This window comes from Leiobunum rupestre, chromosome 7 (genome assembly GCF_980474605.1).
Source record: "Leiobunum rupestre chromosome 7, qqLeiRupe1.1.hap1, whole genome shotgun sequence".
Taxonomy (NCBI): domain Eukaryota; kingdom Metazoa; phylum Arthropoda; class Arachnida; order Opiliones; family Sclerosomatidae; genus Leiobunum; species Leiobunum rupestre.
This window is the reverse complement of record NC_143390.1, coordinates 22,344,701-22,369,620: the sequence shown is the minus strand read 5'-3', so window position 1 is coordinate 22,369,620 and position 24,920 is coordinate 22,344,701. Positions and strand designations below refer to the sequence as shown.

Here is a 24,920-nt window from a genome sequence, read left to right as displayed (position 1 = left end):
TTACGTTTTAATTCGGAACCCCGGAGCTAAACAAGTTGGGCAAGCGCCCAAACTACCCTTTAGTTAGGACCTTATATCTCGTTAACTATTAATATTAGAATTATCAAAATTATTTTAAGCACTAGAGGAAGGTTCAGCCTAATAATAAAAATATAATTCAATTATGTAATTGTTAAAACAGAAACGTTCAGCTTGAACGAAAAAGACTCTTTTACTGTATTCTACCCCCTTAAGCCAGTGGGGAGAGAACTTGCAATCTCAACGCGGAAGGAGTTGTTCCGAGTTTTCACCCAGTGCCACAAGTTGGGATCGAACCCGGCTCCTCTTGCTACGAGGCGAAAGTGCTAACCACTCCGCCACCCCACTCTTTAGGATATTTAAAGCTAGTTCCGGGGGGGGGGGGATTAACCCGGAAACTACCTTTAAAGGCCAACTATTCTTGTCTTTTCTTTGGAAGTTGGTTGCCAGCATATAGTTCGTGTACTACGCAGCCAGCCAACTTCCAGTGAAAAAGCAGAATAAACCGAACAACATGTAGTTGGCCTTTCAACTTTAATTTCTTTGAACTATCCGACCCGTACAAGTTACGCGTTAACCCCCATTTCCGGAGAAAATGATAGTGATTTATTGTCGAATGTATCGCATTCCGCGAAGGAAGGGGAATATAACGTGTCTACGGAGTTACTAGACGCGAAAGGTGTTCGGGTCAGGGGCCCGGTTCACTTCGCAGACAGTCTTTTTTCCCTTTTTGTTTGGGTTATGCCTCAGATTTATTTCAAATATAAACGACCGGCGCGATTTGCAATTTCGAATAACTAAAACATCCGATGTCTGGACACACGTTGGCTTCTCGCTCTGACGATTAATATCACGTATTGGCCTCTCACGGTGGGATCCATTTAAGGGGGAAGACTGCAGTGGCAATTGTCTACTTTCGCGCTATTTCAAGCTGAACTCTTTTAATTTTATATTTTAACTTATAAAATTAATATTTCACTGTCGAACAGCTTCTTGTTTAGTGACTAAAATAATTTTCACAATTTTAAATTTAAAAGTAATCAAGTTATTACGTTTTAATTCGGACCCCCGGAGCTAAACAAGTTGGGCAAGCGACCAAACTACCCTTTAGTTAGGACCTTATATCTCGTTAACTATTAATATTAGAATTATCAAAATTATTTTAAGCACTAGAGGAAGGTTCAGCCTAATAAGAAAAATATAATTCAATTATGTAATTGTTAAAACAGAAACGTTCAGCTTGAACGAAAAAGAGGCTTTTACTGTATTCTTCCCCCTTAAAAGCGAGGAAATAACGCAATTACAGACAGACGGAGCTTTCTGGAAATTATCAACTGGAAATTGGGGGGTTCTACCATAAGTGGATAATATTTTTACTAAAGTGTGACACTTCCTCTTCTTCACGTGCAAAAGTTTTACTGAGAGCTATTCACGAGACAGACTGCAATAGTTGATTTTATAAAATGTCTTTACGTTTGCCCAACTTGTTGAAATGTTGCCCTGGAATAGTTCAGCCACTGCCTAAGAATGAGTTTATAAGCTCTTTAGTGGGAGAGAAAACGGATCCACAGCTGAAGCGGGGAGGCAACATTTCAACAAGATGGCCAAAGTTATTTTATAAAAAGAACTATACGGGCTTCGTCACCGTTTTGCGTCCGCCGTTTTACGTAGCCTTTGACAGCGCCTCGCTAGGGGGATATTTTCTTCTTGTGATGACGTCACTCCGTTACTATGCTCTCAGTAAAATATTCCGCAAAGTGAAGAACTTGTGGAAAATTTTATAGACTTATGGTATTACTTATGGGAGAAGCAATTTCATTTTAAGCATAGAGTAAACCACTCACATAGAGCGCAAGCTAGGAGCAACAAACACAAGGAGAACGCAGCTAGCCTTTAAACACGCTAACGCAGTGTTGTGTTAACATTTCATTGGACGAGCCTTTATGATGCACGTTTTACAGGCAGGGGGAAAACAATTTCCGAATTTTCCCCTTCCGACGGCAGCAGGCGCTAAAGCGTCTAACCAATGAAAAATATACGCAAGAAAATGCATGACTTTTGGCGGGTTGCGTTCTCCTTGTGTGGGGTGCTGTGTTTGTTGCTCCTAGGTTTAAGGCGAGGGGTCGGACACCTACCATTATTTTGTACGGGATTTCGGGATTTCGTAGAGATTTTGGCGATTTTATCATTATTTTTGAAGTTATTTTTGGATTTCAATGTTAATTTACCATAGAGAGAGTTAAAAGATTTTGCGATTTTAGACAAAGTGTACGGGATTTTGGTAAATGTCCGACCCCTCGGTTTAAGGCTATTAGCGAAACTTGTTAACACTTTTCGTACGCAACGTCTTGTTTCCGAGGCGTTAAATAAACAAGTTGGCCTAAAGGTAATGTATAATATCTGGAAAAAAAAGTAAGTTTTTACTCTAAAAAATGTAAAAACACCTTCGCTCTTCGGACTATATTTATTCACGCCTCGAAAACAAGTTGGCCCATTTGAATTAATGTTTCACGCGCTTCCATAGGGCCTTCCACTCTTACATGAGTGGGTTCATCTATGATTTAAAGCTTCAATTTAACACTCGGATAAATCTGCACCGTATTTTCCGTTCAGTGATGGGCGGGCTCATTTCATTTTGAGCAAAATTGAGCGGTGAAATAACGTTTTAAATGAGCGCGAAACGAAAAGAGGTGGAGCACCGATTTCACCTTTCATAATAGAGGGAAACAAAGAAGTGCCAATTTCAGAGCTGAAAAAAAACCAGTTCGCTAAAGCGATAATATAATTTCATTTAGCTCTTTAAAGGGAATATAACCTCAGGTATTTGGTGTGGAACACCAACGCTTGCAGCTCTGGCCGCTCTTGCCTTTGGCTTTAAAAATGTTTGGCGCCACTGTACAGGGACATTTGAAAAATTGAAGGGGTCTTCCGTAAAGATTGCTTTGCAGGTTATATTCCCTTTAATAACTGGCAGCATAAATCCCTTGCTTGAACTAAATTTTGGATCACACTGTTCAATATGAACCTTTTCCTTTATAAACTTTGCTGTTATGGGGGATATCATCGAGGGGCAGGTCACTTCCTTGATTAACGACGCACCCCTCAAAAGATTAAATCCGATTTAATCGTGATTATTTTGATTAAATTCAATTTAATCACGATCAAGTTGATTATATCACGTTTAATCATGATTAGAATGTTTAAATCTGATTTAATCATGATTAAATGATTAAATCTGTTTTAAATGATTAAATTCTGATTAAAAATATTATATCGTGATTAGTATGATTAAATCTAATTAAAATGATTAGATCATGATTAGAATTATTAAATCCTGATTAAAAAGATTAGATCATGATTAGAATGATTAGATCATGATTAGAATGATTAAATCTCGTTTAAATCGTGATTATATTTTTAATCTTGATTAGTCTGATTTAATCACGATTACCCAGATTTAATCATTTTACTATGATTAAGACGCACCTAAAATGGAAGTGACCTGCCCCTCGGATATCATTAACCAGCTAAGCTAATACCCGAGCCCCAAGTCAGCTAGCGACTTTTTATCGCTTTTTATAGACGAAATGCTTCCAGGAAATGGGCACCAACTATCTCTCCTACAAGCTCACGAATCTGTAGGCATACCGGGACAAATATTTATAAATTTAGAAGTAATACGTTAGTATCAAAAGTGACCTAACGTAAGAACAGGGGTGAATTAACCCTCTAGGAACCAAAACAATTGCCACTTCTGGGCATTGTCAGCCAAGTACTTGGACCGTGGGGCTTTATCAGAATCATAAGTTAAATAATTAATAGATGGTTTAGTACGCTAAGCCAACTTGTCGAGGTGAACGGTAATAGTTAGTGGCATGCAGGGCTTGCCACCACCCTCCTACGCATTGTAACCCGGCCACCTGATTAAGGGCTTCAAAAGTCGCATGATGACTTAGGCCTAAGGTGGTGCCTTGGGTATTAGCCTAGCTGATTGTTTTTGTTGTTTAACCGTTGCCTAAGGTTTTCACGTTCGCGGAATGCGGGATCTCGTATATTGGCGGCATACCTTTCCCTAGCTAAAGGCCTAGTATTTCTTCCGACTGTCCCCCTTGAAATTTTCTTACCCTCGATGCTTCGCCTTGCATTTACGCTTCCCGCAAAACATGTTTTTGGAGAAGGTTGAGCGTTTCGCCTGCTTTGTCATAGAGAAATAATATTATTTCTCTATGGCTTTGTGAACGGTAAACTTTCTGCCTGTCCGTGGACACCCTGCTGCTTTAAGACGAGCTCTGCTCGCTCGCCTATTCTTTAGTCCTTTCCCTCTTCGCTGAACCAACTCAATGGGCTGAACTGTCGACCTCGCGTTACTGTCAGGTGTTAATGACTAACACTAGGTGTGACGTTTACAAACTCGCCTCATTAGTCATAGCGGACAAATCGTTTTTTACCTTCGCCTACACTACGAGGTAACACTCTTCAGTATCAATACAAACATTTCGACCATACAGCATACGGGAAACGTTCAGTTGTCCAGAAGACGAAAAAAATATTGGAAATATTCGGGATATAATCCGAGGAGTGATTCAATAGTTTTGAAATTTTAGAATACGATGTTCATTTTGATTTCATGTTTTACGTTATTGATTACCGCTACAATTTCGGGACATTAGACTTGATTTTAATTTCCACGATTTTCTTTTAGTGGAGAAGGTCGAGCGGCCTGCCTGCTCCGCGACCAGCCCAGTTTCCGCCTCCCTGTTGGCACCCCGCTGTTTTTCAACGGCGGATGCTCCCCCCGCCTATTATTTCGACCTGTCACTCGTCGCCGTATTTTAATACGACCGCCTTAGCGTTAGAGTCATGTCTAAATAACTACAGTATAGATTTTACATTTACTAACTGGTGTCACTAGTCACGGCTGACAAAACCTTTCCTACCTTAGCTTTCGCTACGAGGTTACAATAGTCAATATTATTCCAACCTATAACATACGGAAAACATTTCTAATATTTCCAGTAAAACTGCACTGATATATTATTGAGCAGAAATATCAAATAAATCCGATTTTTTCAAAATGTTTGATTTTAAATCGGACTTTACCATTACGCAACAGGGAATTATTTTACAGTTTATACATGTACCTATATTCCCATATTGAAAAAATACAACTTGTCAATAAATTTAGTCTATAGAGTACCAGTTACAAATAATTTCTAATACAAGAACTGATTTTCAAATGTTTTACGGAGAAAATGAAAGGGGTCCAGTGGCGTAACTAGGAACCCCTAGAGCCCGCGACCGCGGGGGGGGGGGGGACATAACATTTTCACAAAATAGGGGGCCCTTTCGTCTTAAGAATTCATTTTTTGTTACGAAAATTGTACTAATGCTTGATAACCAATAAAAAAGTTTTTTTTATAAAGGGCCCTTTTGATATCCTGCGGGGGGCCCAAACGTTGTCGTTACGCCACTGAAGGGGTCCTCCTTTTATTCACTGTAACAGCTGTCGCCGGATTGTCTCGAGTTGTACACAACGTTTTTATCCATCTAAGAACGCTCGAGGGCCCATCGAATACCCCGAACATACAAGGAGACGACCCGATTTTATTCAAACTCGGGTATAGTGTACACCTCCATGTACCTTAAAAAACCTGCAAGGGAAAAGTTGCGACGGGCTTTCGTTTTGCCATGTCAAAGATTCAAAAAATATATTTTTGTCAAAGATTCAAAAAATATATTTTTGTCAAAGATTCAAAAAATATATTTTTGTCAAAGATTCAAAAAATATATTTTTGTCAAAGATTCAAAAAATATATTTTTGTCAAAGATTCAAAAAATATATTTTTGTCAAAGATTCAAAAAAATATTTTTGTCGAAGATTTAAAAAAAATTTAATTTGTCTAAAACATAGATGGCAGCAGAAACGTTTTCTCCTACGTGCTAAACGAAATTAAAAATCGAATTAAGCGCTAGTGTGATAATTTTCCTTTAGCGGTACAAATAGAGAGTCCTAGCGGAAAAATATGAATTCCTTGATCTACCATAGAACCAGAAGTAAATGAACCGAAGTTATCAGACTGCTATACTCCCCATGTTGGAGGCGTTTTCCTTATGAAGTTACATTTTCCCCTCGCATTTGAAATTTTGCGCGCTTCTAGGCCAAAAAAAAAGTTTTTGTTTCCATGAAACCATTTTTTATACATAGAAATAGCTATACCAACAATTCCCAAGTGCAATTTATCACGTCAACAGACGGGGATTGAAATTAGCTTTTATTTGACTCGATTTTCACATCATTTTCATAAGGAAAACGCCCTCCGATTCTGCGCTATTCCAATAACTTCGGTTAATTTACTTCTGATAGAACCTCTTACTTTTTACTCCCTTTAAATTATCTGTAGATATTCCGTATTGAGTTAGCAACGGGAGGTCTAGCTTTCCATCGGAATAATCACAGAATTAAACCACCCAAATGTAGATAAGGAGTCGAGTGTGCGTAATCGAATTGTCGTAAAGGATAATGAAGAACGATATGGATTATATTTGGGCCTATCTAGTGTCGAATCCTTTTTACCGCTCTCAGAGTGCTCCGAGATCGATTTGGCAGCGCTCTCGCTATGTCATCTAAGTTAGAAATGGAGAAATAAAACCGATCTGGGGTGTGAAAATGGAATTCGATATTAGCGTAAATAACATAATACCCATAAGTATGACACTTTCTACTATCATATCGATTTTTTTTAATGATAGCCGGATTCGACAATGACCATATAAATCTTTATCTGGCTAAGAACTGACAATTCTTCGTGAGTGGTTGCTAGTCTTAGAAACTGAATAGAAATCGCCCCAGGCCCGACCAGAGAAACGGCTCTCTTGGGCCCCAGGCCCGCTTTCGACGGTCCCAGGGGCGTAGGAACCGGGAGGGGCAGGGGGGGCAATGCCCCTCCCTAGAATTTTTCTGGGAGGGGCAACTAATGTTATTGCCCCCTCCAACCTTTAAGTCAGTTGAAATCTATAAAGTCTAAAATTATCATTTTAAAAGCATATACAGTTTATAGAACCTCAACTGTGTTTAAATTTCAGTCTTTTCCCGCCCATTTACATAGTGGTAACATGCATTCGGAGAAGCTACACTCCATTAAAAATTAAAAACCATTCTCCAGACCCCTTTTCGTTTATCTTTGCCCCCTCCAACTTCTAGAACGTTCCTACGCCGCTGGACGGTCCTGATATCCGCCACTAGCATTTTGGACGGAACAACCAAGACCTATTGAAAATTTAAACACTTTCAAACATATAAAATAACTCTGCCTTCGGTAAAACTTTGACGAATTATTAAACCGGATCATAAAAATGACTATTATTAACATTCAGTTCGTTTCTGAAGGTGGTTATTTTCCATCAAACTAACCTGGTAGTAATTTTGACAACGAAGCAGTATAATTTGATTACGAAATAACTCCGCAGACTATAGTTCAGTGACGTACTTATGGACAGTGGCGTAGCTATCATAGGGCTGGGCGGTGCGGTGCACCGGGGCCCCATAGCTCAGGGGGCCCTAAGCCTAGGCTATATACTGTGAAAAAATTCAGGAAATGCACGTATTTATGTAACGTGCATACTTCGACGCTTCGAGTACAAGGCTGCATCAAAATTGAATTTTAACGAAGTGGTTGATAATTTTTCAAACATTAAAGCGCGCAAAAGATTGTGAGTTTTCATTTAAAAATTTTTAAATAGAAAAATAAAAGATTTTTCAGTATCTATTTTTTTGGAAACATATTGGTTAGTGGGCCCATTTGTTTTTTTGCACCGAAATCCCTTGCCCTTTAGCTACGCCACTGCTTATGGAATTATGTTACTTACGCTATTATTTGTGATTTATGAAAAAAATACTTAGCATCATGGGAATTAAGTATATTTGAAACATGGGCCAAAACCAGGGCCGTTTTAACCTTTCCGTAGGCCTTAGGCAAAAATCTCTCATTGACCGACTTTTCGGACCTTCGTAGGCCCTATTATATGGGATCGTAGGCCCTAATGTCTCCTAAATTTCCGTAGGCCCTAGGCACTTTGCTTAGTCTGCCTTATGGATAAGGCGGCCCTGGCCAAAATATATTCAGGGCTTCCTGCGATTACTTTTTTAAAATTATAGGAATTATAGGAACTTAACACAGAAAATATAGGAATTTATAGGTAACAAGTCTTGAGAAAATCGGATTATATAGGAATATCTTCCAAATCAAAACCCAGGTTTTACCCTTGTAACAAAATACAAATATTTAATTTTTTTTCTAATATCACATTTAATATTGCTCCAATATTTACTTAAAACGTGTTTCAAAATTAAAATAGAAAAAATATTTAGTATTTTTTTTTTTTAAATCAGATTCCATAAATATGCCCGCCAGGTAAATAAGTGTTAACCCCAGTCCTAGGCTCCTAGCGGTAATATACATAATTATTATCAAGTAAGAGCCCTACATTTCCCATAAGCGTTTCAGTGGCTATTTAATGACAGTCTTTAAAATGTGGTTTCTTTTCGCCTGTTCTCGGACTAAAAGTGTACTCTTTTTACACTAAAATGTTTTATTCCCCGGTTCCGGGGATGAGAATTACTCCGCCCAATATACTATTCGCTTGTTCCGGAGTATTAGGGCTACTCTTTTTACTACTTCTTAAAAGGAGGTGTAAAGAGAGTAAATCGGATTTTGTCGCCTGCCAGCCAGAATTTATCTGCTAAAAACTAGGAATATAATAAACAATTTTAAAATATAGGAATTTATAGAAATTATAGGTACTCTGGGATCCCTGCATATTTCATTTGTCTTATGCGTTTAAAAGCTCTAAAGAAACGCGTCCCTATGTTGTAAGGAATTGAGTGTAGAGACATCTATCGGTAACTTCAAGCATGAACCATTGAAAAATCGCCAAAGTGGGCACGTGATTTGATTTAAATCGTGACTTCCTCAGCTTTACATAAATTTAGCGGATTTATCCGATAGATAGCGCCACTAAAGGTCGTTTTTCTTGTTGACTTCATTTTTCATGTCTTAGATAAAATCTTTTATTGGCCCATGGTTTGAAATACGGATTGGGGGGTGTAAATATACAAGTACGGGTGGGGAATGGCCAGGTCGTGTCTCCGAATAATATCAATTGAAAGGAAAGTAATACGATGATGATTAGGCGGATGTTTATTGTTTGCGAAAGACCGTGACTCGGTCAATGGGCTTTCGCTTCATCGAGAAAAAGGAGGGAGGCAAATCGCTAAATTTGTTGACTAACGAACGATGACGTACCGAGATAAAATCGCGGTCGCCGGTAGGTGCGAGGCGTACGACTAAATCTAGCAACGGTTTCTAGTTTTCAACGGTCAAATACCCTCTCCCAATCGCTCCCAATGCAAAGTACGTTGTCAAGAAAAATACCTTAATCATCATCCATTTACCTAATTTAAACTAACTTAAATTAACCAAAACACTGGCAAAAACTAGGCTAAGCCATCCAAGGGCGTATCCAGGATTTCATTTCGGATGGTGTTTAAACTGTACACCCCTATCCCCTTTTTGACCTAGAAGCTACTTACGTTTTGCGTCAACCTTCGTCCATTTAAGGGGGGGTTGAACCCTCAACCCCCCCTTAAATACGCCCTTGAAGCCATCGATTGACGACTATCATAGACCCCGGAAAAGAAACAAGATGACTTAATTCGCAGCCATTGGAACCGTTGCTACGTTCAGTCGCTTTTTGCGTGTCATAACCAAAACCATAAGTCTATAATATTGTTCCATAAGTTGGTCACTTTGGGGAATATATTACTATTTGCTAGTAACGGAGTGACGTCATCACAAGAAGAAAATCTCGCCCTAGCGAGGCGCTATCAAGGCTTACGTGTGACGCGTTAGCAAGAGGACGCAAAACGGCTACGAAGCCCGTAACGCAGTCTGTCTTGTGAATAGCTCATAGTAAAACTCGAGGTAAAACTTTTGCTTGTGAAGAATAGAAAGTGTCACACTACTGTCTTATGTAACAATATTATACACTTATGCCAAAACGAATCAAGGTAATTCTTACGATGAATCCACTTAGCGGCTAAAGTTGAAATCAACTTACCCAGAATGAGATGATCTTGAAGTCCGGTGGCCGAAGTGGGGACGTGAATGTTCGCCGACGCGTTGGTCACGATGACCCCCGATGTTGGAGAGGTCCCCGATGAAGTCACGGCCACCGCCGAAGATGAATGGTGTTGACCGCTTGCTCGATTCAACATGCCGGATGACACAATTACCTTCGGAAATTTCATTTTAAAAATAATAAAAAAGTTTTGAGTTTTGAGAATATTACCTCGGAAACGAGGTTTGATAAGGAGTTATCCACGTTAGTAGATTCTCCGTGATGGATCCTGTCCTGGTTCTGGTTGGAGGGATGGCCAGTTAAGGAGATGGACACGACGTCGTTGTCCGTATTTTTCAGGTCTTGTACGGTATTCCTTAAGGTGATTAGGCGATTGCCTTGAATGAGGTGAAATTGGGTGTTATTCCCGTTGTGATGGGTGCTCAGAACTGTGTTAGAAAAAAGGTTCAGTATATTCGGCAGCATTTTCGAATGTCTCCTATTGTACCTCTCTGAGCCATAGCGTCGTTTGCCTGCGAATTGACGAGACTCTGTAGTTGGTTCGCCGATATCGTCCTAATTTGATTTCCCTGCGTGTTGACGCTTATGGAAACATTTGAGTGCTGACCAGCGGTCATTTGGTGGTTTCTCTGCATTTTGCGCGCTTAGGCCTATATGTACGAATGGACGTATGTAAATTTAATTTTAATTCGTTCATTTTATCAATTTCTATCATAAGTAACCATTAAACCATAAATATGACACTAAATTTTCTTTACAGTGACGCCACAAAAAAGCGCCACCAGGTAGCGACTTCAGCCGAAGCTCCACTCGCATTGACTTACTTAGTGCCATTTAAAATGCTTCTAACATTAAAACTAAGACTTACTTTGGAAAAGTAATGATGAATAATAAAACATAAAATTTATTATTAAAAACATTCGCTACGCCTCTAAAGCCAAATTTTTCGAATTTGAGATATAAACACGTGTGTGGAGTTTATCATAAAATTTGTATTTTCAAAGTGTTATTTTTGAATTTGAAATTAGCTGACCAGTAAGAAAAAATAATCCCACATAGACTACTAAATTTACGGATAACTCTACTAATTTTTCAAAGACCGAAAGTGTTATTTAAAAATTTTAATTCATAATATTTGCAAAACATTATCACGATATTCGTAAAAAATGTATTGAAAATCTCCGGAATAAGTTGGTTTGGGATAAATCGGCTTGACTTGTGCAGAAGTTTGTGATTTTATTCAACGTAATTTCTAAACACCGATTACTAAATTATCAATGAATAATCGATAAGCTCTGTCCTACCCAATATTCGCTTAAGGGTTTCCTTATTGGAAGCCCACTGAAATTTCTAAAGTTTCACTTCATTTAACGATTTTGTTTTGGGCCAAATCAGTCCAACTCAAAAGGGGAGTATTCATGATCCAAATTAAATATAAAATACGCGTATATTTAATTAGGGTATATTACGTTAATAAAAGGGGGGAGACGTATTACAATCGTTTCGCTGTGTAGCAGTTGACGAAACAAAAACTCTAAAAAGCAAAGGACAAAAACACACCAGTCACATCGAAGGGGGGAAATGAAATCTCACTTTCGCTGCGCTGCTGTAACAACTCCTCCGCGGGGTCAAATTTCACATTTTTTTCATTCCGGGGAGAAGGGGTCGAAGAGCGAAATCCATCCCAGCAGCGGCAGACGACGTCTTCTTTGGACTTGCAACTCGGCGTCCGAAGGGCACCGCGAACGCGCTATAAATTGGCGTAATGCCGACGCGCCGATTACTTTACACGCGAGATCGAATCGGGACGCGATCGCGATCTTCCCAGTACGCTACGACGGATCGCGCCGCCTAAAAACGATATTACGCAATGTCATCTACGCGTATACTACGTGGAATGTATATTTCTCTACTTTCAATTATCGCGCGCGGAGTGATTTTGCCTTTCCCTTCACCTGAGCACCCTATTAATATTATATAGGGAGGCTTGAAAGGGGGGATGCAGCCGATATTCTTAGCTATAATCCAGTCGGGAGGAGACAGGGGTGTCGAATGCGCCCGCCCCCCTTCCAAATTCGGTACGTATTCCGTAGATTAGTCTAAACTATGTCATTTTTAAAACCTTTTTACTTGTTTTACTCTTATTATTTCTTAATCAACAATTTAATTAAAATTACGTCGATAATGGTACGACAATTTTAAAGTTAAAATGGGCGTGTTTTAAAGTATTTTAACGTTATGGTTTTTTAAGAAGGATAACGTTATTTTCGGGTCTTTTTTTCATGTAAAAGTGGGTGGTACGAGGGAAAATTTTCGTCTTCGGATTCCCAATGCGGACGAAATAGGCGGAATATCATTGGCGTTATCTAAGACGGGGTTATCAATCTATACAGGGGGAACTCTGATAAGGGGAATTATCAAAAGTGGGGCTCGAAAGAAAAGTCAACAACTACATCTACACACGAAAAATTGTCGACAAAACGCGCATATTTTAAGAATAGGAAAATAAAAGTTGGGCGACAAAAACTAACCAGAAAAGGAAACGGATGGGCGAATCTGAGACCATTTTTATCGCGTTAAAAATATCTTTATTCTTTAAATAACACACTAATAGTTACGCATTAAAATGTAAAAAGCAAAACTCAAACAAACGATTGAATTAAATTATTTGCAAATGACGTAACTGTAATGTTCTTGAAACTATCACAGAGCGTCTTCGGGGATGAAGTCTGGTAGTGGATCTCTGATTCGATCTACGACTGCCCAGCGGCCAATTGAAGCTTGTTTCACGTACGGCGTGTCAAGAATGGAACACAGTGGGGTGTTTTTGGTGTTATTTCGACCATTGTCAATAGTGTTAGAAATAGTTTCTTCCAAAAAGAGGCCAGTTTCAGATACGGCGAGTTGACAAACACCTTTTATGATACTCTGATCCGCAACCTATTAAAACACGGCAATAAGTTAAGGTCTCTTAAAATTATTGACAATAAGTTAAGCTCTCTTAAAATTATTGACAATAAGTTAAGCTCTCTTAAAATTATTGACAATAAGTTAAGCTCTCTTAAAATTATTGACAATAAGTTAAGCTCTCTTAAAATTATTGACAATAAGTTAAGCTCTCTTAAAATTATTGACAATAAGTTAAGCTCTCTTAAAATTATTGACAATAAGTTAAGCTCTCTTAAAATTATTGCAAAAAGGCGTACCATATGGCCAAAGACTATATATACGCTTCGCTTACTAGACAGGCGTGTTCTAGGGCTCAACTTGCATACCGATTGTGGCTCCATCTCGACGCGGGTCAAAATATTACCCCAGCTTTTACAGTGCTACAGAGGTGTTAACAGGTTTTTCCTAGGAACACGCCTGTCTAGAAAGCGAAGCGTGTATATAGTCTTTGCATATGGCACACTGGTGAAATTATGGTACTTTCCAAATTCATAGCTAGAATTATTGAATTTTACCATAATTATGGTACGTTTGGCAACGCTGCGCCACGTTTAGGCCAAGGTTCGTAAATAAAAAGCACTGTGTACCCAGATTTGAATTTAAAAGCTCCTAATGAAAACCAATTAGAACATTCTTATACTGTACCATCTTACGGCGGATGTAAAGTACTATCTCAGAAATGTCTTTATGATGAGAAATATCTCTGCTAGTGTATTTGTTAGCTATCACAAAGCGAATGTAGATACTAAACCCTCTTTGTCAAATGAGAAAGGGGTTGTTAGAAACGTAGCGATTAAAATATCAATTGACCAAGTACAATATCCAAAAGACCTAATTATGTGTTTTGTAAAAATGCGAACACTCGTAAGAATTAAGTTCGTAAACCAGCCTTGTAATAAAGAAATTGCAAATAAGAGTACAAAAAAGACTAAAAAATTTGTTACTTAAGTGCTAATGCTAAAGTTCAAAGATGGTATTTTAAATTTAATTTGATATTTTGACTAGAATATTTGTAAACAAACAGTACCTGATGACTGTAAAATAAAATTAAGCCAATTTTTTATTCCCTTGGCAAATACCTCATTTAATACACAAAGATTAATGATAAAAAAATTGTTTATTTTTTAAGACTTGAATTGCTAATGCCAGGGTATTAGAAACACTCTGCTAATGCTAACGAAACTTTAAACTTCGCGCCCATGAAAATCTCCTCCAGTGACGTCACACTGTTATAAGTAGACGAAGTTTTCGAGCTCCCTAAAAATTCTTTCTAACACTTTCGCGATCCAGATCTCGTTGCGTTTAGGCACGGACTTTAAATTACTAGTAAAATCCGTGGTTTAGGCATGGACTGTAAATTTACAGTCCGTGGTTTAAGCAGCTTAAAAATGTTTCTCCGTGAAAAAATTTTGAATTTTTTTTTTTAAATAATTGCAACCTTTAAAATCCTGGACATAGACATTTGCCTATATTGCCTAATCAGTAACGCGGCCCTGAAAGCTGCTAATGTTTACGCGGCTTTCAATTTTATCTATACAAATTCGGAAATCAAAAATCTATACAAATTCGGAAATCAAAATTCAGCCGACATAACATAATAGCTGTTTAACCAATACACGAGAGAACGTTTCACATCCGGTGTTTTGACGATTTTGCTCACCAGGGTACGATGGGAACCAACATTTGCGCGCTTACGAGAGAGAGCCAACCTTGGACCCGACAGCTTGTTTCTTTTTCTTACCTTTTCCAAACAAAATTCCGGTCTCAGTGGCGTGCTTGCGAGAGCTTTTCCGTTAAAAATGGCATTTCTCAATTCTCTAAAAGAAGGGTATTGACTATGACATCAAATTGTAGAGCCGCGCTTTGTTCTTTTCTGTTAGTTGTCGAAATTATTGTTATATAGTGAGTTGCAGGCTAAGAAAGACAAAATATATAGTACAGTCGGCGCAAGGATACCTCAGACCATTTCCGGCCAGTCGACCGCGCGTAATTTAAATTTGACCACTTTACAGTCAATTTCAAATTTCGTGAGTTTCATCGGTTTTTCGCGCCATCTAGGAAACGAAATTGGAATCTATTTTTTAATTTCATGTTGTCATGAGTTTAATTACTGAATGCAGCTAAATAAGGTTCGATAATTGAAGCTCCAAATATTTTAAATAGCCCAAGAGATTACTATAAAAAGCATGATTAAGGTTTATTGTTAACAAGTAAAGAGAAAAATATAATTTTAAACGTCTATAGCTCATTAAGACAACGTTACCCCCAAGAAAGCGTGGTAACTATTTTAAAAGAAACTGCCGATTTAACTGGTAAGACGTAGAAATAAATTTACAAAAATAAATAATTATACATACTATTTTATATTTAAGAATGATAGGAATGCCTTATCTTTTAAATTTGCTCGCCACCACAATTATGAAATTAAAAAATAAAGATTCCAATTTCGGTCTCTAGATGGCGCTAAAAGACGACAAAAATAGCAAAATTCGAATTTGACCGTAAAATGGCCAAAATTCAAATTTCGCGCGGTGGAATGACCGGAAACGATCTGAGGCATCCTTGCGCCGATTGTACTATATATTTTGTCTTTCTTAGCCTGCAACTCACTATAGTGTAGAAACTAAAAGTACTTACTTTGCTTCTCGAGTTAGCGGGTAACCTGTAGTGTCTGTTTCTAAATTGACCAAGAATCAGTCGACTTATTTAGAACTTTTTTACGGCCATTTTACATACCCAGGTCTGAATCAGCTGCCTTTCTAGTGCTTTCTATCGAAGACTCCCAATCAAAAGAGCTTTCAATACTCATGCTCATGCTCGTACTTGAACCAGTAGTTATGGTTGAATCTAGAATTTAATAATTATATCAAGTAAATTAAATAAATAAATCACGATATAATACGTACCTTCTTGCAATTGCAAGGGAATAAGAGGTGATTTCTTTATTTTCTTAATTAAATCTCTTGGCCTATGTGTATTTTAAAGTTATTTGTAATTAAATGTAACGTTTAAAGAGGAATAATTGAGGGTACCATTTAGAAGATTTGGGTGAACACTCCATTTCATACAGTTTTAAGTCTTATAATAGATACTAAATTAACTTATAACTATTATGCAGAAACGCGAAGCTGAATTGTTCATTTCAAATTTTTAGACGCAAAAATATCACCCTGGTACAGTAGCGCCCTCTCTAGGAAAATACTTTTTGCGTAGTAGCTAGGCTAGAGTTCTTTAATGTGCGTTATTCCACGGTCCTTGGTTATTCCTTTTTCGATCAAGCGGCGGTTTTCGAAAGCTTGAAATTTAAGAAAAAACGTTCTTATGACTTTTTAATTTGTCTGTAACAACTAACAAACGCTTGATTATAGGCGCAACTGTTATCAATATCCTCAACAGTCAATCAAAAGGTTCAGATCTTTTCGTGTCAAACTAATAGATTCGGTTAAGGATAATTAACTAATTCCACGTGTTCCTTATCATTGTATCATATGTAACATAATTACTCATAAGTATGCTACTAGCTCTATTTCTTCACTAACGGTTTGTTTCACAGATATTGCGTCATCCGTACCCTACGTAATATTTGACGTCATATTTGATGTAATATTTGTCGTCATCGAATATCAAATGCTGATTATGCCGTCGCTCAATTAGCTCTACTTCTGATAAACCGACGGCCATTATTTTAGTAAACAAACCGGCTTGAACAATAACCATTGGCTTAAATAAATATGTTAGTAGCCAATAGTGTGACTCCCAAAATTACTAGGATGAATAAAAAGGTTAAAATCTAACGTAGTCGAGCTTTTTACTGGTTCGTGGTGAAACAAACCATTAGTGAAGATTTTTGAATGGAATAAAGGTACAGTGGCATACTTATGAGTAATTATGTTACATATGATTGTATTGTATATATATTTTTTCAAAATGATAATTCATTGTTGGTATATATTTTTTTGTCTTAGAGGGCGCCTTAGAAGCTTCTATTGGCCTAGGCGTATTATTATGTACCCTCTTTATTAATAAAAAAATAATTAAATAAACCTCGGAGAAGCTAGCGCGCTTACGCCACCTAGACTCGTTTCGGTCGAATATCTGCCATCCTAGCAGTGTTCTAACCCTGGATGCTGGCTTCACCTTACATACACTTAGGCTCATATTAGTACCGTTCTGGCCAACTTTGAAACTCGCACAATAGAGTAATGGCAGTGCTGCGTCACACGACGTCACCCATGCTTTTTCCTATTCATAAAAAATTCGCGACCACAATGGCGGCCATGGCCAACGCTACGGAGTGCTACTACTCTATAGCGGCCAACCCATTCCCCGAAATTCCATGAACAAGGATTTTCCCTCTATAAACTATTGGCGTTCAGTACCACGCTCGATTTTATATTGGCTTCAATGCAATAACTATTCTAAAAATAATTTTCCGCTAGGGGCGCTCGATACCGAGAGATATTTTGGTTCGTAGGTTAACATAGAAACTTCAACGAATGGGCTGGCCACTATTGCGCGAGTTGGCCGTGGACAAAGAAGTCTGGGCAGTGATCATAACTCGGAGTTTACTAGTGCCCTGAAAGCTGCAGCAGCTAAAACTCTCACAAAGAAAATTATACAGCCAAAGCTAAAGAGAGATATTACCCCCAAAAAATGGTGGGATTCAGAAGTAGATTCAGCAATTAAAGCGCGAAAAGTCGCTTGCAGGGTACATCGTGTAGTAGTACAGAATGGTTCCCCTCCCCCTGATGTTATCCTTGAGAAGTGGAAAGACTATCTTAATAAACAAGTCGGCCCAGGCCGCCGTAATATTAGTTCCACATCAGTGTATTCGAGTGTCAGTGGTCAAACCCATACACCCTTAATAGACACAGGTAGGCAAACTAATACAAAAGGTGTTGAGGCTACGTGATTTCTTATCGTTTGATATATAAATTGCCATTCTAAGTTAAAGAGTGGATGCCGCCCACCATCAGGAGACCCTGGTGGGAAAACTGATATAAAAGCTGTTGAGCCCATGTGATTTCCTATTGTTTGATATATAATTTACCAATCTATGTTAAAGAGTGCGCACCGCCCACCCTCTGGATACGCGGGTGGGCAAACCAATACAAAAGCTGTTGAGGCCATGTGATTTCCTATCGTTAGATAGACGGAAAGTATCAAAGGTGAAATAGGTAAACAAAACACGACGAACATAATTCTTTTAAATTATTGAAATTAGTGGAAATATGATTTAAAGAAATTCTTAAACTGGGATTCAAATGTGTTTATTTTAGGAAATTTATATCAAAGATTTGTGTAGTTTAGGCACCAAAAGTCATGTAAATTCGGAAATTCTTAAAAAAATACCCATGAATTTATTAACTTGTTTTTTTTCGATCACTCTCCCTTTAAGGGGGTTGGTCGGAGGGGGCGGAAATTAACGGCACTGCGTGCGCGTCAAAGAGTTGTATCGAATGAGACCAACGGTTTTTTTTCGGTCACTCTCCCTTTAAGGGGGTTGGTGTTGGTCGGAGGGGGCGGAAATGAACGGCACTGCGTGCGCGTCAAAGAGTTCTATCGAATGAAACCAACTTGTTTTTTTCGGTCACTCTCCCTTTAAGGGGGTTGGTCGGAGTGGGTGGAAATTAACGGTACTGCGTGCGCGTCAAAGAGTTGTATCGAATGAGACCAACTGTTTTTTTTCGGTCACTCTCCCTTTAAGGGGGTTGGTCGGAGGGGGCGGAAATGAACGGCACTGCGTGCGCGTCAAAGAGTTGTATCGAATGAGACCAACTGTTTTTTTTCCAGTTCAAGAAGCTATATACTGACAGTTCGTATGTGGATACAGCCCAAGGGATTAAAACTGACCCTATATTCAGCCGTATAGGCCTACGCCAGGGATGCCCGGCCGTCGTCGCCAGTTTTCTTCATAGCATTAACAGCTTAGCTAATGAGTTGTTCGCCTCTGGGAAGGGAGCAGATGTACATGAGACTAATCACAGAGTTGAAGAAATTATATATATCCCGTGTTTATTCTTTGCGGATGACATTCTGCTACTTGCTAAATCACCTTCTGACGTACATAGTCTGCTTGACCAGTGTTCCAAGTTCTCCACAGACAGAGGCCTCCGGTTTAGTGCTGAGAAATCAAAAGTACTCCTCTTTGGTAGACAAGGTGAACCGCCCTGTATCGATTACCAGTTTGTACTGTAGGGGGCTGATATTGAAATTGTGGATGAATATTCATACCTTGGAGTCACCTTCTGCAATAGGGAAAACTACTTGGAAGTCCATGAGAAAAAGCTAATGAACAAGATGAGGAGCTTAAAGTGGGCTGTGAGGAATATTGCTGGAAACTCCTATAATAAATACACAGTTGCAAGAACATTGTGGAAATCTGTAGCGGTGCCTGCTCTAACCTAGGCCAATGAGGTAGTCATGCAGTTTCCCTAATGGACTGATTACGGCTTTGGATTCAGCCCAAAGAGAAGTTGGACGCGCTGCGCTCTCATCTGGGCCTTTTTCCGCCCATGCAGCGATCAAGGGAGAGATGGGTTGGAGCAGTATGGAAGACCGAGAGGCGGCTAGCAAAATCCAGAACTTTGGTCACCTCCTGTTTATTCCACACTCTATGCTACCAAGCGTTGTCTTCAGGTATCTGAGACACGAAGGTCTTCAAACCCGTCTTTTTAAAAGAATAGATCAACTGGATCATATATATGATAAGGCGTCTAAGCGCAACACTGCACGAAATGAGACCCAGTGGGCTGCCATTGTCGCAACCGAGGTTACTGATGCAGCTCAAAATCTTTGGCGTAATGCTGTCGATTCTAAGGAAAGCTTGACACTATACAAAGTCAAACCTAAACCTTCTATGATGGTTCCTAACTTTGCTAACAGGTGAGCGCCAGCAGCGGCTTTTTGGTACTTCCCCCATGTGTAAGCTTTGTGGCTCACCAATGAAAAACCTTGAACATGTTTTGCTATAATGTCTAGCTCTTGAGGCTGATGAGTAAGTGTTTATGTGGAGAGTAAGCACCCCGAAAACAGATTTATGTGACATCCTGGGGTTCTCTGGAAACTATGATGACCTCTACATTGTTAAACACATCCTAGATCTCTGGAAAATTAATACTGACAAGTGTCGTCGACAAGCTAGTGCCACTTAATATTCAGGATGTTGCTGATTTGCCTGCGTTAGTTTTGGTTCACCATTCACCAAAAAAAACTGTATATATAAAAATGTTCCATGTTAATGATGATACTTATTATTTTTATTATTATTTTGTTATATAAGTGTTTTTAACTCTGTAAAGTTAAGAATTGTTTTGTGTGTTTTGGTTCTTCAACTGTGCTCCCATTTTGGTGATGCCGCCCGGTACTCATAGAATTCTTATACTCCTATAAGATTTCTATGGGTGTACTCTTGTACCAAGGATCCTAACATATAGGATCCTTGCTTGTACAAGTCAAAAATAAAACCTTGAACCTTAAAATGGACGAGAGTTGAAACCTGGCAGCACTGCTTTTGTCTCATCAGACGGCCATTGTTCATTCCATAGCGGGAAACTTAAACTTTTAGGACAGCCTATTACTTACCTATAAAAAAACCATTTTAATTAATAATGCAATTTGATCAGTATTACTATGATTTTTCTTCTCAAACGCAAGGAGTTCCTTACACCCCAAGCTTATCACTGTTTTCTCAGAGATTAAAGGATCAATGGGTGCCACATTGGCGAAATAGTATGCTCACTAATTACATGTATATTTACTTAGAATATAATAACAAATAAATATGATTTATATCTTTAGGTATAGAAATTTCTGTAAATGATGAAATAAACTCTGAAAACCATGTCCTACAACCCATGTCATTGAAAACTGTTTTTGCCAGTAATGAGGGTAAATTTACCTTAAATAAAAAATATATTTTCATACATAATTAATTAATTGTGATGTAGATGATGTGGACCAAATCGTCCCTTCTCAAGGAATATCACCAGAAAACTCTATTGGAAAACCAAATATTTTACAGACTGATCAAAAATCTCTAACCAGTGTCATCGAAGCGGAAAACACTAATCGAACCAAAAGGACAAAAATTAGAATAACCAAACCAAAAATGGCAAAAATGTCAAAGAAAGTTGAAAAATTGACAAGGGATTTAGCTTTAATTAGAAAAGAAGCAAAAAAGAGGGACACGAGTAAAAGTTTCAACATCAGTTGGCTTTTTGATAACAGCAAAATATTCAATTAAAGGTACTGTGTTTCAGTTAATTTTAAGTTCTGGAGGACAGTCCGGCTGTCTGAAAGGATGAGTCAGTTTAAATGCGTCTAGTTGGAGCAATTTTTCATTGATGCTTTTGATAATTGGAAAGTGATCCATGTCAACGTTAAATTTGGCTGCATTGAACACTTGGGGAACCAAACAAATATCTGCTAAACTTAATTCATCTCCAACGCAATATTTTCCACTGTAAGAGCTTAACAGTTTCTCTATTGCTAAATATTAAAACGTGTTCTTATATTTTTTGTTGTTAAAGATAAATAGTTATTATGGAAAAGTAAAAATACCTTGAAATCCTTTAGTAACATAATACGCTCCCCATTCTTTTCCGTTAGTGTTTCCGTTAATGTTATTAATGTGTTGAAGAACAGAAACGTTCTGGATAGGTTGTATTCCAGCAACAATGGCATCCGCAATCGCTCTAGCTTTCATTCGATCTGCTGCAGTTTTTGGTAGTAAAGGGTTAGCTTGATATGTCTCCTCTATATAATCCAGAATTGCAGTCTGCAAAAAAACTCAAGAATAACTTTAGTGGAATCTTTTGCATTCATTTGAATATTTACTGAATTTGGAATTACAATCCCATCAATTTCAATAACTGGGACCGTTCCCAGTGGATTGATTAAAGATAACTGGAATGATACATTAGGTATAATAGATTAAATTAGACAAAATATTATGCATACATTGCCTCTGTCTTCAACAGGTTTGAGTATATCAATGCCTCGATATTCATATTCAATGTTCTTTAACGTCAATGCTAAAATGCAATGTTAATGAATTTATCTATTACAAGCTTTTGTTAATTTACCTATTCTGACCCTCCATGAACAAGAACTTCTAAAATATGAATATAGAATGACCTAAAATAATTTAATTTAATTACTTTTTTAAAGTCTAGCAATTATTTTGTTACCTTTGACATGATTAACAACTTCAGTCAAAAAATTCACATTGAAGGTCAATGATGTACATGTACAAAACTGATGTATGTGTAAGACACTTATCAATAGGGCTTAAATTTGTTTACAAAAATGGGGCCTCTAAAGTATCAGATTTCTTTTCAAATACATTTTACATTTGACTACTTTTTCATTGCAAATTATGTGGCCTTTCCCTCCACTTGCACCATTATGGTGACACAATTTAAAAAATATATATTTTTTACCTCTTTGGGTGTGTAAATGCGCAGAAAATTATACATATCATTTGGCATAATAAATTATTTATTAAAAATCATCCTTAAAAACATAACAGGCAGGTCAACTATAACTTTTTGGGCAATCTTGCATTTTTTGCGGTATAATATTCCTCGATCTTCCTCTTAATATTGGCATCTACATTTGGCAATGCCTTTTTTTTTGGTAGTCTGGCAGTTGTCTAAAGGATATATTAAAAACAAAATAAAAATACATCAAAAGAGTAGTAGTACATAACACCTTTCAAAATATCCTTACTTCAATTTGTTGCACCAATGGAACTTCATATTTTGTGCTAATAAAATTTGTACAAATACCACTCATAGCACCAACTCTTCCCGTTCTGCCAACCCGATGGATATAATCAGAAATTTGCGATGGAAACTCAAAGTTAATTACATGCCTGACCTGATAGAAGATAAATTTATTTAGAATTGAAAGTTAATAGCAAAATGCATTTCCAACACACTCTGGTAGTATCCAAGCCTCTGGAACCCAAATCAGTTGCAACTAAAATGTCAACATTCCCATTTTGAAAAGCTTTGAAATTCTCAAGTCGCTCATGGAAAGATGATTCCCCTTGCAAATTTACGTTGCTTATACCATTTTCCTCTAGCAATTTCGAAACATAGTAACAGGCTTTTCCTCTATTTGTAAAGATTATTATTCCAGAGTTCTCATTAGATTTTTGTTTTTTAGAAATTTCCTCCTTTAGGAATTGTATAAGTTTCTCTAAAATAATTATAATTTCAGTTTAAAAAAAGATCTTTATTTTAACTACTCATATCCACTAACCGCTTTTCTTCTCTGGATCTAAGCGAAGAAAAACTTGGGTAACATGTGGCATAATTTTATGTAAATTGTCAGTTTCGATCCAGTTTAAAGATTCAACATCAATAAACTCTTCAAAAGTGCTCTCTATGTCAGTGGGAATTGTGGCCGCAACTAAAACAACCTGAGCACCATCTGCAGTATTGGTTAATTTCTCATCCAAGTTGTTCACTGGGGCCCCTTGCAGCTGAAACGTTACCATTAAACAAAATTAAGACCATGTAAAGTTCAAATAAATACTCACTGTTAGATATTTCAAAATACTTTGAAGGTCCTCACTAAAGGAATCATCTACTAACGTATCACATTCATCGATCACAATATGATGGACATTATTTACATTATACCTGCCTGTTTACAACAATTTTTTAAATCTTACCCCAAAAGGCTAACAATTAATCAGATAATTACCTATTCTGCTTAATTTACACATCTGACCGATAGTAGCTATGACCAGATCAGAGCCCACTTTAAATTTTTTTGACTGTTCAGTGTCGGATATTAAAACATCCACTGAAATTCCACAATGTGGCGCAATTTTTGAAGCCATATTCTAATTTTAAACATAATTCACAATAAAAAATAAATTATTTCTTTGTACGTAACACCTGTCAAAATATCCTTACCCCAATTTGTAAACCAAGTTCTCTACCAGGAACTAATATCAATCCAAGAGGAGTATTCATGGGAAGTGGTTTTGTGAACAGTGCTTGACTTGCCATTATATTATGTATGATAGGAGCAAGATACGCTAATGTTTTCCCACTTCCAGTTTCTGCGCAACAAACCACATTCGTACCTTCAAGCAGCTCCGGTATCGCTAGAGACTAAAATACAAGGTTTTAAACCAAATTGTATGAATGATTAGTAAGTAATTCATACACACCTGTATAGTAGTAGGTTTTATATAACCAAGAGCTTTAATAGCCTCTAAAACTGTTGGATTCAAGTTTAAATCATTGAAGCTCTTTTCGGTACAGTTTAAGGACGGATTCTAAAACATGTGTATCAGAATTTACGTAACACATTCCCTTCTAAAAGTAGTGTACATACTTCACCATGACTATTTATAATGAAATAATCTCCCCAATATTTAGTACGGACCCATCCTTGGGATGCTAAGGGAATTTTCTGGAACCTTTCATAAAGTTGACCTAAATGGTGGTCTAGTGAGGAATTTTTGCAAGTTACAATGGGAATTTTTAAATTTCCACATTTTGATTTTTTTCTAATACGATCCAGCCTTTTCATTGAATTAACTTTATTCAATTTCATTAAGTGTTTTTCCACATATGTTGGCGTTTTGATCACGGGTATGGTATCTCGATACTAACGCGTAAAATTTAAGGAAGTCAATAAGTAAAGTGGCAAAAGTTACTATACAGCAATATATTTACCATTGTTGAATATAAACATTTACCCAAAATGTTTAGATTATTCATTTTAATATGTGAACAGTGAAAGTGCACTCTTCGCCACACCATGGCATACAAAATTTTAAATCATAAATA

The 24,920-nt window shown here is 37.6% G+C and overlaps 5 protein-coding genes across 10 annotated transcripts in view; 1 reads left to right on the top strand and 4 right to left on the bottom strand.

The window, feature by feature from the left end:
• LOC149935164 (uncharacterized) overlaps window positions 1–11,897 on the bottom strand; it is a 28,616-nt gene extending 16,719 nt beyond the window's left edge. For 2 of the 5 annotated variants that reach the window (XM_090181009.1, XM_090181012.1), the window contains exons 1-4: window positions 11,749–11,897; window positions 10,643–10,805; window positions 10,366–10,583; window positions 10,135–10,309 (exon numbers count right to left, since the gene is read on the bottom strand). In XM_090181009.1, the coding sequence (XP_090037135.1) occupies window positions 10,135–10,309; window positions 10,366–10,583; window positions 10,643–10,790 (541 nt within the window). In that variant the 5' untranslated portion in view covers window positions 10,791–10,805; window positions 11,749–11,897. Of the gene's footprint in view, window positions 1–7,119; window positions 7,286–8,706; window positions 8,765–9,100; window positions 9,693–10,134; window positions 10,310–10,365; window positions 10,584–10,642; window positions 10,806–11,748 lie in introns of those variants that run through there. The other 3 variants (XM_090181010.1, XM_090181013.1, XM_090181011.1) reach the window with 3 other exon arrangements.
• Window positions 11,898–11,960: 63 nt separating this feature from the next.
• LOC149935162 (uncharacterized) lies at window positions 11,961–21,365 on the top strand. Of its 2 annotated transcripts, none has more exons than XM_090181016.1 (4): window positions 11,961–12,233; window positions 20,761–20,835; window positions 20,905–20,994; window positions 21,054–21,365. In XM_090181016.1, exons 1-4 carry the CDS (start codon window positions 12,155–12,157, stop codon window positions 21,347–21,349), a joined length of 540 nt encoding a protein of 179 aa, XP_090037142.1. In that variant the 5' UTR covers window positions 11,961–12,154; the 3' UTR covers window positions 21,350–21,365. The 2 variants fall into 2 exon arrangements, with proteins under 2 accessions (XP_090037142.1, XP_090037143.1); XM_090181017.1 differs by lacking the exon at window positions 11,961–12,233 and adding an exon at window positions 18,072–19,989 and having other exon boundaries at window positions 20,086–20,835.
• LOC149935163 (uncharacterized) lies at window positions 12,750–16,166 on the bottom strand. Its single transcript, XM_090181015.1, has 6 exons — window positions 16,137–16,166; window positions 16,011–16,072; window positions 15,841–15,951; window positions 15,742–15,781; window positions 14,846–14,921; window positions 12,750–13,095 (listed from the first exon to the last, which is right to left on the bottom strand). Exons 1-6 carry the CDS (start codon window positions 16,163–16,165, stop codon window positions 12,859–12,861), a joined length of 555 nt encoding a protein of 184 aa, XP_090037141.1. The 5' UTR covers window position 16,166; the 3' UTR covers window positions 12,750–12,858.
• On the bottom strand, window positions 21,359–22,428 carry LOC149935161 (maleylacetoacetate isomerase-like). Its single transcript, XM_090181014.1, has 6 exons — window positions 22,296–22,428; window positions 22,191–22,242; window positions 22,066–22,139; window positions 21,943–22,011; window positions 21,667–21,883; window positions 21,359–21,594 (listed from the first exon to the last, which is right to left on the bottom strand). Exons 1-6 carry the CDS (start codon window positions 22,302–22,304, stop codon window positions 21,362–21,364), a joined length of 654 nt encoding a protein of 217 aa, XP_090037140.1. The 5' UTR covers window positions 22,305–22,428; the 3' UTR covers window positions 21,359–21,361.
• A 159-nt stretch (window positions 22,429–22,587) lies between these two features.
• On the bottom strand, window positions 22,588–24,915 carry LOC149935160 (putative ATP-dependent RNA helicase DDX28). Its single transcript, XM_090154408.1, has 10 exons — window positions 24,807–24,915; window positions 24,463–24,738; window positions 24,296–24,403; window positions 24,036–24,236; window positions 23,821–23,962; window positions 23,654–23,760; window positions 23,374–23,596; window positions 23,048–23,310; window positions 22,837–22,986; window positions 22,588–22,759 (listed from the first exon to the last, which is right to left on the bottom strand). Exons 1-10 carry the CDS (start codon window positions 24,891–24,893, stop codon window positions 22,646–22,648), a joined length of 1,671 nt encoding a protein of 556 aa, XP_090010534.1. The 5' UTR covers window positions 24,894–24,915; the 3' UTR covers window positions 22,588–22,645.
• Between the last annotated feature and the right edge of the window lie 5 nt (window positions 24,916–24,920).

Bases quoted from the DNA above. Each gene is read 5' to 3' on its own strand.
- LOC149935161 (XM_090181014.1), bottom strand. The intron at 22,140-22,190 runs GTAAATTAACAA...ATTGCATTTTAG, and splicing joins TTCATGGAGGGTCAGAATAG to CATTGACGTTAAAGAACATT. The intron at 21,884-21,942 runs GTAAATATTCAA...GTTTTTTTGCAG, and splicing joins GGATTGTAATTCCAAATTCA to ACTGCAATTCTGGATTATAT.
- LOC149935162 (XM_090181016.1), top strand. From the start codon at position 12,155: ATGCAGCCGATATTCTTAGCTATAATCCAGTCGGGAGGAGACAGGGGT. The intron at 12,234-20,760 runs GTACGTATTCCG...CTCAAACGCAAG, and splicing joins CCGCCCCCCTTCCAAATTCG to GAGTTCCTTACACCCCAAGC. The intron at 20,836-20,904 runs GTATGCTCACTA...TTATATCTTTAG, and splicing joins GGTGCCACATTGGCGAAATA to GTATAGAAATTTCTGTAAAT.
- LOC149935160 (XM_090154408.1), bottom strand. From the start codon at position 24,893: ATGGTGTGGCGAAGAGTGCACTTTCACTGTTCACATATTAAAATGAAT. The intron at 24,237-24,295 runs GTGTGTATGAAT...CTTGTATTTTAG, and splicing joins TAAAACCTACTACTATACAG to TCTCTAGCGATACCGGAGCT. The intron at 23,963-24,035 runs GTAAGGATATTT...GTTTAAAATTAG, and splicing joins AACTTGGTTTACAAATTGGG to AATATGGCTTCAAAAATTGC.
- LOC149935163 (XM_090181015.1), bottom strand. From the start codon at position 16,165: ATGGAGTGTTCACCCAAATCTTCTAAATG. The intron at 15,782-15,840 runs GTATGTAAAATG...TGGTCAATTTAG, and splicing joins GGCAGCTGATTCAGACCTGG to AAACAGACACTACAGGTTAC. The intron at 13,096-14,845 runs GTAAGAAAAAGA...GTGTTTTAATAG, and splicing joins CGGAATTTTGTTTGGAAAAG to GTTGCGGATCAGAGTATCAT.